General features: G+C 50.3%; 1 protein-coding gene across 1 annotated transcript in view; it reads right to left on the reverse strand.

Annotated features, from left to right (window-relative positions):
* Positions 1–12,191: 12,191 nt before the first annotated feature.
* LOC119434973 (transmembrane protein KIAA1109) overlaps positions 12,192–14,332 on the reverse strand; it is a 51,982-nt gene continuing 49,841 nt past the window's right edge. The window contains exons 4-6 of the mRNA XM_037701966.2: positions 12,529–12,606; positions 12,372–12,468; positions 12,192–12,298 (exon numbers count right to left, since the gene is read on the reverse strand). Of these exons, the coding sequence (XP_037557894.2) occupies positions 12,207–12,298; positions 12,372–12,468; positions 12,529–12,606 (267 nt within the window). The 3' untranslated portion in view covers positions 12,192–12,206. The remainder of the gene's footprint in view (positions 12,299–12,371; positions 12,469–12,528; positions 12,607–14,332) is intronic.

The raw sequence follows: 14,332 nt of genomic DNA on the forward strand, positions 1-14,332 counted from the left end.
CGTCGAAACTCGCCGTTTCCATGGAGCGGACGCGCGCGACGTAGATGCCAAACGACGAGCGCTCGTCACCCCGACTATGCAGGCGCTTTAAAAATCCCCGCGCGGTGGAAAAGAGAAACACAAAACCGAAACCGATAAAATAGTCTCTCTTTTAACCCGCTCGATGGCGCTAGCTGTCCGGAGCGCTCAGAGAGGCGCGAAAATTCAACTTGTACCATCGACAACATACTGTCGACGGGAATAGGCGCGGTCACGAAAGTGTTAAACACTGCATCTCGCTCCGCCCAACTTCTATTTGCTCGGGTAGGTCTGAAAATCCTTCCTCGACCATGTTTCTCTGCCTGGGGCCTGCCCACTGTTTGCATCTTATCTCGTGTATCCTCCTTGTGCTCGACTCGTCCCGTTCCCAACTTGTGCCCCACAAATTCCCTAGTCTTGTAGCCTATCTCACACTTGGTTGGCTCTATCGTCAATCCTATGTCCTTGTCATCGGCAATCGCCAAACAAACACCAGTCTTCTCCTCGTTTTTCCCCTTAGCCATCGCCTTTTGGCATTCGTCACATGCTTTTACATATCGTTTCACGTCACTGTGCACTCCCAGCCAAAAGAACTCTTCTGTTATTTTTTGTAACGTGTCTTTGATTCTCTGGTGACCTGCCGTTACACTATCATGCCCTAACTTCAGTACTTTATTCCTCAGTTTCTTCGGGACCATCAACTGTAATACTTCCCTACCTGAACTAAATATACATTTCCGGTACAATAAATTGTTCTTCTTTATAAACTCCGCTACTGTCCGACTCCTTTTCCTTTGCACCCGTTCTCCTATCTTCTGTTCACACTTTCTTATCGACTCATCCTTGTTCTGCAATTCTCGAAACTCTGCTACAGTTATATTTAACCCCTTCACGGCCGTAACCTGCAATGCTGGCAAAGGTTTGATGCCCTTGCTACTTGCTCGTGTTTGTACTACAGCGGCTACGTCTGTGTCTTGCATTTCCACCTTTCGCGCTTCTAAGCGTTCCTTCTCTTCTACGTCCTTCTCGGTCCTCTTCCAATTTGGGTCGGGGTCAACTGCTTTCCTCGCTCCCGGTACATTTCCCACAATCAAATCATAGAGGGGATCGTCTACACATCTAGCTGTGACTAGTCCTGTATAGAAGGGTGTCGATATTTGGATCTGTGCCTCTGGCAGATACTTGACTGACTTGTCTACCAAGATCACTGGTTTAAAGTATCCGGTCATGCTTTCATGCGGCACTAAACTTTTCCTCACTATAATTGTATTTGCTCCTGTGTCTCTCAGCACTGTAACCTTGTGCCCTTCTACCTCGCCTTCCACTACAGGCATGTTCTGTCCTCTCTGTCCTTCCTCTCTTGCGCTCATAATGCATGCAGTCTGATCCATGTAACTAGTCCTGCATTCATCTGCTCTGTGACCTTTCTTTTGGCACAACTGACAAACTACCGGTGCTTCGTGACGATTATCTCTCACCCGACAGTTCATCGCTACATGACCCAGCCGATTACATAGGAAGCACCTCTGCGGTCCCCTTGGTCTGTTCATTTGTCCTTGATTCCTCATCTCCTCTACCGCTGCTGCGTGCGTATCTTTATCACTCTTTCCCAAATTCTTCAACCCTTGTGCTTCTACAAATTGTTCGGCTTGTTCGGCCATCTGCTTTACTGTTTGCAACTTTCTTTCTTTGAGAAATATTGCCAGACTGTTACTGCACCTGGCCAGAAATTGTTCACCTACGACTTTGTCACGAACTGCTTCATACGTTTTGTCAGTCTCTGAAAGCTCTATCCACCTTTCAAAGTAGTTAGTTAGTCGGCACGCAAACTGTTTGCCTGTCTCCGAGTCTTCTGGCTTGCATGAGCGAAACTTCTCTCGAAACCCTTCTGCCGTCAACCTGAATCTCTGTAATAAAGTATTTTTCACCTTGTCGTAGTCTAGTGATTCTTCAGCTGACATACGCCCATATATACTCAACGCTTCACCCACCAAACATAGGCTTAAGGCGTTAGCCCACTCGCTCTTCTCCCAGCCTTGCCCGATGGCTATTCTCTCGAACCGATGCAAATATGCATCCAAGTCGTCTCTTCGCTCGTCAAAAGGAGCCATTAATTTTCTAGGGCAAATTCTCTTTGGTCTGGAAGCAGCTGAGTTGGATGACGCCGATCCGGGTGAACTTGTGCCTTCGCGAGAACCCGCGCCCATCTCCGCTAGTCTTATCTTTAGTTCTAGAATTTCCTTTTCATTTTTCTGCTGTTCGCGTACTTGTTCATGTTCCTCGCGTGCTCGTTCGTGCTTCTGGCGCTCTCGTTCGTGCTCCTTCTCTTTCTCTTGACGAGTGTACTCGAAAAATGCCATCGCCTCATCCTTAGACATATTCAAATCCTTTGCTATTGCCGCCAAACGCTCCCACTCCATCTTTGCTACTTCCGAGAATCAGTGACTGGGCTGGATAGAATCCGGGACGGATCCTGGCAGGCTCGCCAATTGTGATGTTTTTTGTGTGTCACCGATCTCGGAGGCGTGCGGGTGTTAGACGAGATGGAGAAGGAAGACGGATGGCGACACAGCAAACAGATTTTTTAATAACACGCACACTCAAAACCAAAACTAAAAATCAAGCACACTACGGGAAGAAATACTAATAAAAATACAAACTAAAGTACAAAACCTAATGTACAAAACATTCTACTTGGCGCCTATGCGCGTCCGTGGCGGCTAACTCTTCCGAGTCAGGCAACCCTGTCTTATTTCTGCGACGCTACAAATAAGAGTCACCTTGCTGCGTTCGTCGTTGCACGTTTGTCTGAGTCCGAAGCTCGTCGGCCCTTTTCTTCCAGCAGTAGGTGTACTCGTTGATGCTTTTGCCTTGCCGTCGGCGCGTCGTCTCTTTATCGGTAGGGAGCTCTCCGGTGCTTCATCGGTGATGAGCTCGTCGGCTCGTCCGCAACGGCGGTCGCCGTAGCTTAGGCCCACCTGCCTAGGCCTAGCGTCGGGACGCGTTCCAACTCCTTCAAGAGTGCCGATGTGGCGTCCCGAGGAGGATCAATCGTGCCGGTCTGCCGCAGAAGGGGGAGCCTCTCTGGGGTGCCTGGTCCTGCCGTGAGAAGCTGCAGCTCGTCCAGGAGCCTCGCCCGAACTTGCCGAGGTCGACGGCCACACCGTGGACGGCCAACGTCACGGACTCGGCCAGACCCCCAAGTCTCCCGTCGCCAGTGCGGTGCTGGCGATGCGACCTTCCTGGCCCGGAACCACGTCGATAATCCCAGCTCAGCCTCGCTTCTGCCTTGATTATGGCTCGGTTCACGCGCCTCGCGCGCTCGCGCCGTTCCGAACGCTCCGCTCACATCGTCTTTTTCTTCTTTTATGGCGCCGCCGGCGTCTTACTCATGACAGAATCCGCGTTGGGCGCCAGTGTGGGGTTCTTGGTGTCTCACAGGAGACCAACCACCGCGGCTTCGAGCTTAGCGAGCCACAGGGCCGCGTCAGCCGTCGCCTCCAACACCGCTCGCACGCGAGCTCAGAGGCTGCAAGGGGCTACCGAGCGACGCACGCAAAAAACACAGTAAAGCCCTGAGTTGACGGAAACCATTTACTGAAACCGTCGGCACCAGCACTGCACAAACGCCCGCGCGGAGGGGAGCCAAAGGGGTCCCGCACCAGGGCGAAAATACAACAACAGGCGCCTATAGCACGTCGCAGCGAGAGCACATGCTCAAGCTGGGACACGCCGCTAGGAAAAGTCCCGGCGGCTATGCTACTTGCTCTGGCGATAACCAATGGGTCAACTCGCGAGAGCACGGGCAATATCCTTCGGCTTTGGCTTTCGGCAAGTGCGGCTCGGCGAGGTACGACCTCGCGCGAGCACTAATGTCACCGCTCGTCGGCTTAGCGTCGGGAAAGGATCAGCACAAAGTACGCGCTCCCCGCACGGGCAAAGGCACCGTGTGCGAGTTCCAGTCCTAGTCACAAAGGTGTCGGCGGACGAGAGGAAAGCATGAACGTACCGTGCGCTGGTCCCGGAGAGAAGTCCCCAGCCACGCTCCGCCGCTCGCAGCCCAAACGCGCGGCCGCGTGACGTCAGCGCCCCGCCCTCATCGCCAACCGCCGCGTGCGCAGCGCCACCGCGGGAACCGGTTAGGCGGCGCGGGCGAGGAAGGAGGCCAGCGGGGAACGATGGCGAGGGATGGCAGAGCAGTGAAGCCCGCGCAATCATGCCGGCGCAACCCTCAATCCCCACACGCCTGACCACGAGATCGCCGACACCGTAGTGCATGTCCCTATGTGACCGGTCGTACTGGCCTTTTAGTCCAGCTCGCGCTTTTGCCAGGTTGGAACGGGCCAGGTAAAGGGCCATGTCCATTCGTGAGCGCAGTTCCGCCGCGTAGCCGGAAAGGCCGGTTGTCGTGATGCACGCCCTGCTGCCGGGCCACAGAACGCGGTCCATGGGGTTTGGCAGCTATCTCGCGAAGTTGAGGAAAGCAGGCGTGTACTCAGTCGAACGGTTCACCGTGGACCGCAAGGAGAAGCCTATCTCATTAAGACAGACATCCCAATCCCTGTGTTGCTGGGCAAAGGTTGCGAGCAAGGGCTTGAGGTTCCGGTTAATCTGCTCTGTCGGGTTGGCCTGTGGGTAATACGTGGTTGTCTTGTGGTGCTTAATGCCAAAGGCAGCACACGCATCCACGAACACCTTGGCTGTGAAGTAGGACGCGTTGTCCGTTATCAGCTTCGCCGGAAAGCCGAAGCGGTTAAAGACCTCGGTCAACTTGTCCAAGATTGCACGTGCCATTAACTTCCGAAGGGGAAAAAGTTCAACCCATTTCGTGAAGTGATCTGTGACCGCCAGGAGAAAAACGTAGCCTCGCCGGCTTCTGGGAAAGGGTCCCATAATGTCACAGGCCGCGACTTGCCAGGGTAGCTGGCTGTCGATTGGCTGCATGAGCCCAAGGGGTTTGCCCGCGCGAGGCTTCACACATTGGCACACGCGGCATGAGCGGGCGTAGTGAAGAGCGTCCTGCTTCATGCCTGGCCAGGTAGCGATATCAGCGGGAGTAATGGAGTTCGCCGGGTATATACGTCCTCTCCCGAGGCTGGCAATCTGGGGATAGCTTCGCCGTCGGGGGTTGCACCTTTCGAGCCATTGGAGACACAGGCTCTGGTCTCTACTGAGCGCATAAGTTTCCCGCCTTCATCATCATCATTTATTTTCCCTTAAGGACCCCTGTCGGGGTATTACATAAGGGGGGGTTACAGGAGGTAAGAATAGGAATATAGACGTGGTTACAATTTCCTACAGCCTGTGGATTACATTTGAGAACACAACTAAAAAGAAAAAAGGAACACACAAAAAAAGGAAAAACTTCGCGGCACACCGAATACAATGCAAAAGCAAGAAAAAAAGAAAAAGCGAAAGAAGGAAAACACAGTACGGTCATTATAAGGTTAGAGTTTGAGGTAATCAGTAAGCAGCCGTTTAAAGATAATGTGGTTACGCTCGCTGACAACTCTATCTGGTAATCTGTTCCACTCTGCGATAGTGCTAGGCAAAAACGATTGATTAAAGGAAGATGTTGAACCATGCAAGCGCTGGATGCTGCAAGAGTTAAAAAGGCGACGAGATGTACGGGTTGGTGGAATAAGAAGCTTTCCATGCAGATGTGGGAAGTTATAATATATTCGATGGAAAAGGCACAGCTTTGCAATTTTCCGACGCAACAACAATGGTTCGAGTCCTAAGGTTGATTTAATCTTACTGATACTTTCTTGGCGGCTGTACCTGGAAGTGATGAATCTAGCGGCACGATTTTGTATTGATTCTAAAGTGTTGATCAAGTAAGCTTGGTGCGGGCTCCAAATAGCTGAGGCGTATTCAAGTTTACTTCGAATGAAAGTTTCATAGGCTAGTTTTCGTGTCGATGGGGGGCACAGGGCCAGGTTGCGTCTGACGTAACCAAGTGATTTAGTAGTGTCGGTAGCCAATTTTGTGATGTGGTCCGTCCAGGTCAACTTGCTGTTAATGGTGATACCGAGATAACGATATGATTGAACGGTGGATAGGGTTGTCGAATTTAGAGAATACTGGTATTCCTTGTTAGAGTGCTTACGGGAGATCCGCATAACTTTACATTTGGAGATGTTAAGTTTCATAAGAGAATTGGAACACCAGGTTTCTATTAAATGTAAGTCTTGTTGAAGTATTGCATGGTCGGTTTGGTCCTTGATGCGACGATAAAGTACGCAGTCGTCTGCGAAAAGTCTCATAGAGGATGAAATGCCGTTAGGAAGGTCGTTTATGAAGATAAGAAAGAGAAGGGGACCGAGGACAGACCCTTGTGGTACGCCGGAGATCACGCTAGAAGTGCCAGAGCAATGATTTCCGACAGCTGTGTACTGGAGGCGATTTGTTAGGAAGCAATGAATCCATGACAGTGCGAGAGGGTCGAGATTGAGGCATGAAAGTTTGGCCAAAAGTCGCTGATGGGGAACACAGTCGAATGCTTTGGCAAAATCTAGGTAGATGACGTCAGTCTGAATTGATGAGTCTAAGTTCAGGTGAAGATCAGTAACAAATTCAAAAAGCTGTGTATCGCATGACAAACCAGGCCGGAAACCGTGTTGATTGTGAAAAAAGAAGGAATGATCCCCAAGATGACATGCTATTTGTGAATATATTATATGTTCTAGGAGTTTACAGGCAATGCTTGTTAGAGAAATGGGACGATAGTTAGAAGGATCAGAGCGGCTGCCTGACTTATATACAGGTACCACTTTACTGATTTTCCAGTCATTTGGAAGTGAGCTATCGGTAATGGACTGGGTAAAAATTATTTGTAATATTTGACTGGAAATTTCTTTCGTACCTTTTAGTATCTTAGCAGAGATGTTATCTGGCCCGGGGGCACTAGAAATTTTCAGGTTTTCAATTAGCTTCATAATGCCTTGAGAATTAATGATAATAGGAAGCATGCGGGGGAAACAGTAGCTGGGCAAATCAACGTCCTTTAGTGCAGACTCACGAGTGAAAACAGAAGAAAAATATGAGTTGATTACGTCTGACCGCTGATCAAGTGGCACATTTGCACCGTCAGGGTATGTCAAAGAAATGTTGTTGGAGCGATTGTTTGGTTTCAGAATATTCCAAAATTTTTTAGGGTTGACACGAATAATGTTCTGCAAGTCGTGGTGGAAGAATTTCTTTTTGGATTGTTTCAAAGTGTTGGTGTATTCACGAAGGCATGTAAAGTACTTGTCCCACTTTGAACAAGATTTCGAGCGTTTCGCATCACGAAAAAGACGTTTTTTCTTACCTAACAGCCTCCTTAATGTATTAGAAAACCAGGGCTTTCCTAAATCACCGCGAATGCGAACAAGGGGCACGTGTCTCTCAACAAGCGATAGTAACGTATTCTTAAATAGCATCCAGTTTTCATCTACTGTACGAGAAGGAGCAGCCTGACGAAAAGAAAAAGAAAACTTGTTTAGTTCAGTATTGATTTTGCTGAAGTCTGCTTTGTTGTAGTCCCTAATCTGTTTTGTTGAGGGTTGTCGGATAGGAACTGCAATGCAGAGATTAAATAGTAGTAATTTGTGATCGCTTAGACCACCAACAGATGATAGCGATTTTATTATTTCAGGATCAGAAACAAGAACAAGGTCGAGAATGTTCCCCTCACGCGTTGGCATATCAACCATCTGAGTAAAATTGAATGTTAGGATCGTATCAAGAAAATCTTTGGATTGCCGGCTATGCGCCTCTAGATCTTCCCAGTTAATGTCCGGAAAATTAAAATCGCCACACAGCATAAAATTCGCAGACGGGAAGCGTGAGTAAAGATCGGCTAGTACGGAATTTAGTTCATGGTTGAAAGAAACATCACAGTCAGGAGCGCGATAACAAGCAACAATCACAATCATTCTTGAAGCAAGTGAAATATTCACACACAGAATTTCGTGTTGACAGTTCAATTCGGTAACATATGAAGGAACATTTTCTTTCACAAAAATCAAAATGCCGCCTCCCCTACGCCCCAACCTGTCAAGCCTGTGCACAGCGTACGCTAGGTCATCCTGTAGTAGCTCATGATCAGCAATATTTGGATGTAGCCACGATTCTGTAAGTATAGCGAGGTCAGTATCGCTGTCTCTTAAAATACATTCTACGGCATCTTTCTTAGGTAGATAACTACGCACGTTTGCGACCAAGACGGACATATTTTGATAAACGGGATTAGCGATCGGGGCGAGGCAGGATTGGGGGGCAGGAGGAGGACGCGCATGCCTAGGAAAACGCAGGGACTGCTACGCCTTCAGTTCAACTACACAATCAGATTCAGCATTGTACGTGAATTGCTTGCCATCAAGCAGGAGCCGGTCAAAGCGAAGTTTAAATGTTTTGCCACTCTGTTGTCCATGAAGGTAAAGTTTTCTTCGCGCTTGTCGAACTCTCGCTGAGTAATCATCGCGAATCGAAAAACTCGTGCCTTTGAGCTTGGAAGCCACTGCAAGAGTTCTAGATTTATCCTTAAATCTTGCATATTTTACAATGATAGGCCTAGTTTTTTCTTGCTGGTAGCGACCAAGCCGGTGCGCACGCTCCAGGTCGTCTGTATCTATGGACAAACCGAGTTTCTCGGAGCAGAACGATATTATTTTTGTCTGGGACTGAAGCCAAGTCTCGCCTTTTGTGTATGGAATTCCACAAAAAAGCAAGTTTGAACGACGCAGGCGGTTTTCTGCGTCGTCGCATTTTTCGGCAAGAACTTTGATTTCAGTGGAAAGTTTCGCAAGGCTATCATTCACATCTGCCTTTAAACCTTTTTCATTTGACTGAGTCGACTGCACAATCTTCTCCAGGGCATCAACACGAGCCGAAAGGCTGGTCACAAGGGTCTCGATGCTAGTCTGTGATGCTCGGATTAGAGAAATTTCGGATAGGACGGAACTTTGCGATGTTTCGATGCGAGATATGGCCATTGCAATAGATTCAATGGACTGGGGTGAGACGCCATCTGGTCCTGGGTTTGATTCCACGTCTCCCGACAGCAATAGCCCAACTTAATTTTAAGCCATTGGAGACTGAGGTTTCGGCTTCTACTTGGTGCGAATGCTCGCGGGAGTGGCGGACCAAAGGATCAGATGCCGAAACGGGGGCTCGCGACAAGGCGTCCGCCACTACGTTTGAACTCCCTTTCTGGTAGCGCATAACAAGGTACCGCTGCCATGTCAACGCCCAGCGCGTGAGGCGGCCCAATGGCTCGCAGAAGCGCTTAAGCCGAATAGTACGTCTCGACGGCAAACGGCACGTACGCTCATGCCAACTTCTGGAGAGCAAAAAGGAACAACGGTCAGGTGGTCCGCTCAATGCGCAACCGACCCAATGGGGCCAGTAAACGGCAATGAGCAGAGCTGGGTTGCCGCTTTGACAGGCGCATGAGGCCTCACACGACCGGCAGACGGATCGACGGTGGAGCGGGGTGGCTAACGCACGTCGAAAATACCGCTCGGATGCGCATGAGGCGAGCGGTAGTCGGAAAACGCGGCGACATTGTCGGCTGAGCGGGGTGGCTCGCTCTCGACATTGCCTTCCAGCTGCGCTCGGGACAAGGAGAGGCCAGCGAGCGGTTTTGCACCAACAGCGAGACAGGGAGGCTGAGCTGCGGCGCACGGGACACCAAACTGCGCTCGGAACAAAGGAAGGCCAGCGGGCGAGCTCGCGCCTACGGCAGAGCGGGAAGGCTGCACCGCGGCGTAGTCGTCCGAGAAATGCGCTCAGGACAAAGGTAGGCCAGCGAACGTATGCGTGCGAGCATCTAAGCGGGGTGGCTCCGATGCGGCCCGTTGGGCACTAAACTGCGCTCGGTACAAAGGGAGTCCGGCGAGCGTATTCGTGCCCGCATCTAAGCAGGGTGGCTCCGATGCGGCACATGGCGCAGTGAACGACGCTCGGGACAAAGGGAGGCCGGCTAGCGTATTCGTGCTGGCATCTAAGCAGGGTGGCTCCGATGCGGCACATAGGGCACAACTGCGCTTGGGACAAAGGCCAGCGAGCAGAGACAGCCCGCCGGAGGGGCTAGTAGGCACCTGCTCCCCACGCGTCTCAAACAGTTGAGAAAACCCATAACTGGCGTGGCTATATAGGACCAGCGTACAGAACTGAGCGGTCGACATCACCTAGGGTGCTCCAAGGAAGAGATCGCACCCTGAGGCCGAAAGCAGAGGGTCGCGAAGGCGAACCTACCTCGTGCTATTGGTGTCGTTCGCTCCAAAGGACGATAAGTCCGCAGCCAGGGGGTCAAGCAGGAACGAGGGCCGTGAAGGGGCCTGCTCTGACGCCATGCCGAAACCACGTTGGGCGCCAGTTATGTGGAGATGGGTTTGCACAAGGCTTACGCTACGAGCGACGATCAGGAAAGGGCACGACACTCCTCCACTCCGCAACGCACTAAGGCGCTATGGCAGGGTTCGTTGACTCTCCGACACGGCGCAGAGAATGCTCCGGAGTCAGATCGCCAACAAACACGGGTTTATTCACCCAAGATACAGCACAGTGCGACAGTCACGGCGTTTACGGGCCAAGGCTCACCGCAAGACCGATCGAGTACGCGCGTCCGCTGCGCTAGGGCTAACCGGGTAGCGGTCCGCCAAGCGTGAGAACGAGGAGTCGCGAGAACAAAGGTCTCATGTAACCACCTCGTTGCGGGCCTGTGAGCATCTGCCGCGGCGAGGAAGCGCTCAGCGGACGAGAGCTCGGGTGGAGAGGGTGCCCGGGGTCCGCCGCGTGGGAGGCCAATCAGGGCGCGTCCCGGTGACGTGTTCTCGTGGGGCAAGTCCAATCCCGGGTGGGAGAAGCACGGTTTTCACGGGAAAGTATGTCCGGCGCACTAGAAATGTCCGCCACGTTGCCGTTACGGCGGCGGTTCCCGGACATCGAGCTAAGCGCCACACGCGAGCTGGGAGACGAGGCGCGGGAAGGCACCTCGATCCCCACATGGGATAGATTTGATCCCCACACGGGAGAGATTCGCGCGAGGCTGGCGATGCGGAGAAGGCTGGAAAATAGCGCGTGGCGACATGCAGCGGCTCAAATTTATTATTTTCTTTTTTGATTGCAAAGATTTCGCACTCCATTCTCTTTCGGCCCGGCCACCCAGTAGCCAGACTTCATCGTTATAACCGATAATGCGGAATGGGGGCATTGTGGTAAGCGGGTTATATCACCATAGAATACATACAAAAGTTGATGATGCAGCAGCTTCTCATTGTTATAACCGATATATTGTTAAAACTGGTACCGTTATAAGTGGGTTCGACTGTATATGTAAAAGTCGGTAATGCACTAGGAAGCGAATTAACCCAGCATTTACAATGCTCTACATCTGCAATGATAGCTGTGCCATTGAGAGGATGCAGCTACGTTATGTTTAAAGAAGGCTGACTGATTCATCTAGTTGGTATTCCATTATTTTCTTGTGGCAAGAGCTTATATGTCGAACCAGTAAAATGCGACGACAAAATACAAAGAGCAAAGTACCGACAGGTCTAGGATGGAGCGAAATGCTCCCAATGCATAAGATAATGCATGGCAATAAGGGCTTGTAAGTGTGGAAAAAGCATCGCAACTGTTGCAATGCACACCCATGTGCACTACATTTTGTACTTATTTCCTGTTTTAAAAAAGGGGAGAACTAAGTAAAAAAAGTTATCACCAAAACAGTCTCTATTTGATGTTTTAGTTAATGTGGTTCGTTTTATGTGTGTTATAATGTCTGACTGAGGATTTGTAGATTAGTCCGTCACACAATTCGCGAGCAGCTCTCTTTGCCATTACATGTTCCAGTGATTTCACTTGTTTAAATAGAATGTGCATATCCAGAAGGAGGTCATTGCTTGTGTTAATCGTTTGATCAACTTACCAGGAAAATCTAGAGCTGTGTGTTGCCACAGAACAAAAGTCCCAATTTCTCTCTAGTTTTCCTGCCTGAGAACAAAGCCACCGATTTCTACCCAGTTTACCTCTTTAAAATAACACCAGATTTTACCTTCTGAAATTAAAAAAATATAAAACCCGAAAATGAAGGACCCTAAGTATATGCCAACGATGATGTCAGTTCTGTAGAGATCTCTCTGCCAGGGAGAGCTGGGTATAAAACATTCTTGCACAAACAAGAAATTACTGGAAACTGCTCAAGTTACCATGCTCACCTCTTTATTTAAGCTTCCCCGTTGCTCATTCCAGTATTCGTAAGCATTCTTGTAGTTAAGCCAGACAAGGACAGCTGCAAAAGAGATTACAGCCATCGTGAGCACTGCCACTTTGACCAACAAGCATTCTATTCCAACAGTAAATACCTTTATCAAGAGCAATAGGCTGAAAGTAAATCATGGGCCGATTCATTGTGATGAGAACAGCCTCTTTGTCATCGTACTGGCTGGAGATCATTTCATCCTGAAAGAAAAGTCAGTAGATAGGTGCTGCATAGTCAATAATTGTTTTGAGATGGCTTACTTGAAGAGCATTGCGTAAGCATATCCGAGTCTTGAAGAATGCAAACTGCTGAAATTCTGCTTCTTCAAACAATGTGTTCTGCAGAAAACAAAGAAAAATTGGAATAACAAATGTGTTTTACATGCACAGTGGGCTTCATAAGAGGTCAGATTATGTAATAACGAAGTCGGTAACCCCATGACTGTACTAGGATCTAGATGATAAGAATCTCTTGGGATGGCGATAAAATTTATATCACCCGAAATTCGTTTCACCGAAAAACGTATAAAAATCGGGAAGGGGGGCGTGCAGCAATGAAATGACCGACTTTTTCAAAATTTCCTATTTATTCATGAAGGCGAGTCAAATGAAAGTGAGCCAAGCCACCACACGCAATAATGGTTTGGTCCATTATCTGTGAGGCATGCGCATAGCACACAAGCATCTCTCATTTACAAAAGTGACACACAGGTGTGAGGGTAAATGTTCTTTAATGCTCTCATACACTGGGTTGAATATGGTTGCATGACATAATGGACTCTCCAAAAGTTGAACAGCGTGTTGTCGTGAGATTTTTGACAGCTGAAGGTGTTTCCCAAAAAGAAATTAGTCACCGTATGGCTGCCGTGTACGGTGAACGTTGCACTTCGTTGGCCACTCTGAAGTGTGTGGGGTCTCACATGTGCTCTTGGGACAAAGGAACGACAACACAGTAGTGCAAACAATCAAAGGGCATTTATTGCGCCTTTCATACACTAATGCACACTAGCCGAATTACTACCAATTGAACATTCACACGGGCGCGCGACAAATCAAGGAAGTCCGACTCACCGCGACCCGATAGCGAGCGAATACGTTCGCCCCATGCTATGACACCATCGCCTAGTCGTTCACGTGTACAGTCACGGGAACGGTGGCGCGCTCGAACGATCCGTGTTCGTCCATACTGGTGTCCCGCTCTAAGCATCGCGCGACGGTCGCGCGAAGCGGGCTGGCGCACGCGCGATGCGTTCGTGCGTGTTGGTCGCCGATCCCAAGTCAAAGAGAGAGCAGAGCGCCTCCGACCTTTTTCTCCCAAGTGACCTCGCCGTTCTGTGGCGTTAGCATCGCGATACTAGCGCCATCTCTCGCAACGCGCCGCAACCACCGCCGGGCTTAGCCACACAGAGAAGCCGGACTACAGGAGACATGCGGGGAAAACAACATCAGGGGACACGTGAGAGTCGCGCATCCCCACATCCCCCCAACCTTAAATCACTACACATACGCCGGCGAAACATGTCACAAGGCCTATCAACGCACGCGTCGCGAACAAAAGTTAGTACATGCGACAGTGGCGCCGCCGAGTAAATGTCCACGCGTTATCCACAACGTGCGAGCCGACATTGACTCTGGGGTTCACTGCTGGCGTCCGTTGGTCACAACACCACGTCTGCAGATTCGATGGCACGACTCCAGCCCAGGACTCCGGAAACGGCGACGCAGAAGTCGGCATGAGCAAGCGTCGCTCGCGCCCTGCTGACGAGAGCCGCAGTAGCCGTTGGTGACTGCCGGCTGTTTTCCCAGCCGCCGAGGGTTGCGAGCCGGACATTGGCGGCCGCCGAAGTTGCTGCGCCAAATTGACCACAGGCTTCTCCAAAGCCTGGGGTAGCTCGATTGTAGTCCGGGGCAGCAGCGCTGACGATGTGCAGGTGACAGCAAACCAGGGGTGACTCCGCTCACGCTGCGTACACTCAACGCACTCGACAAACACTAAAGTAGTGCAAGGGAGAGGAATTCGGCATACGCATCGCCCACGTGGTACGATGTTCAATTCGGCTAGCAA

Source organism: Dermacentor silvarum, unplaced genomic scaffold (genome assembly GCF_013339745.2).
Source record: "Dermacentor silvarum isolate Dsil-2018 unplaced genomic scaffold, BIME_Dsil_1.4 Seq357, whole genome shotgun sequence".
NCBI classification, from domain to species: Eukaryota; Metazoa; Arthropoda; class Arachnida; order Ixodida; family Ixodidae; genus Dermacentor; species Dermacentor silvarum.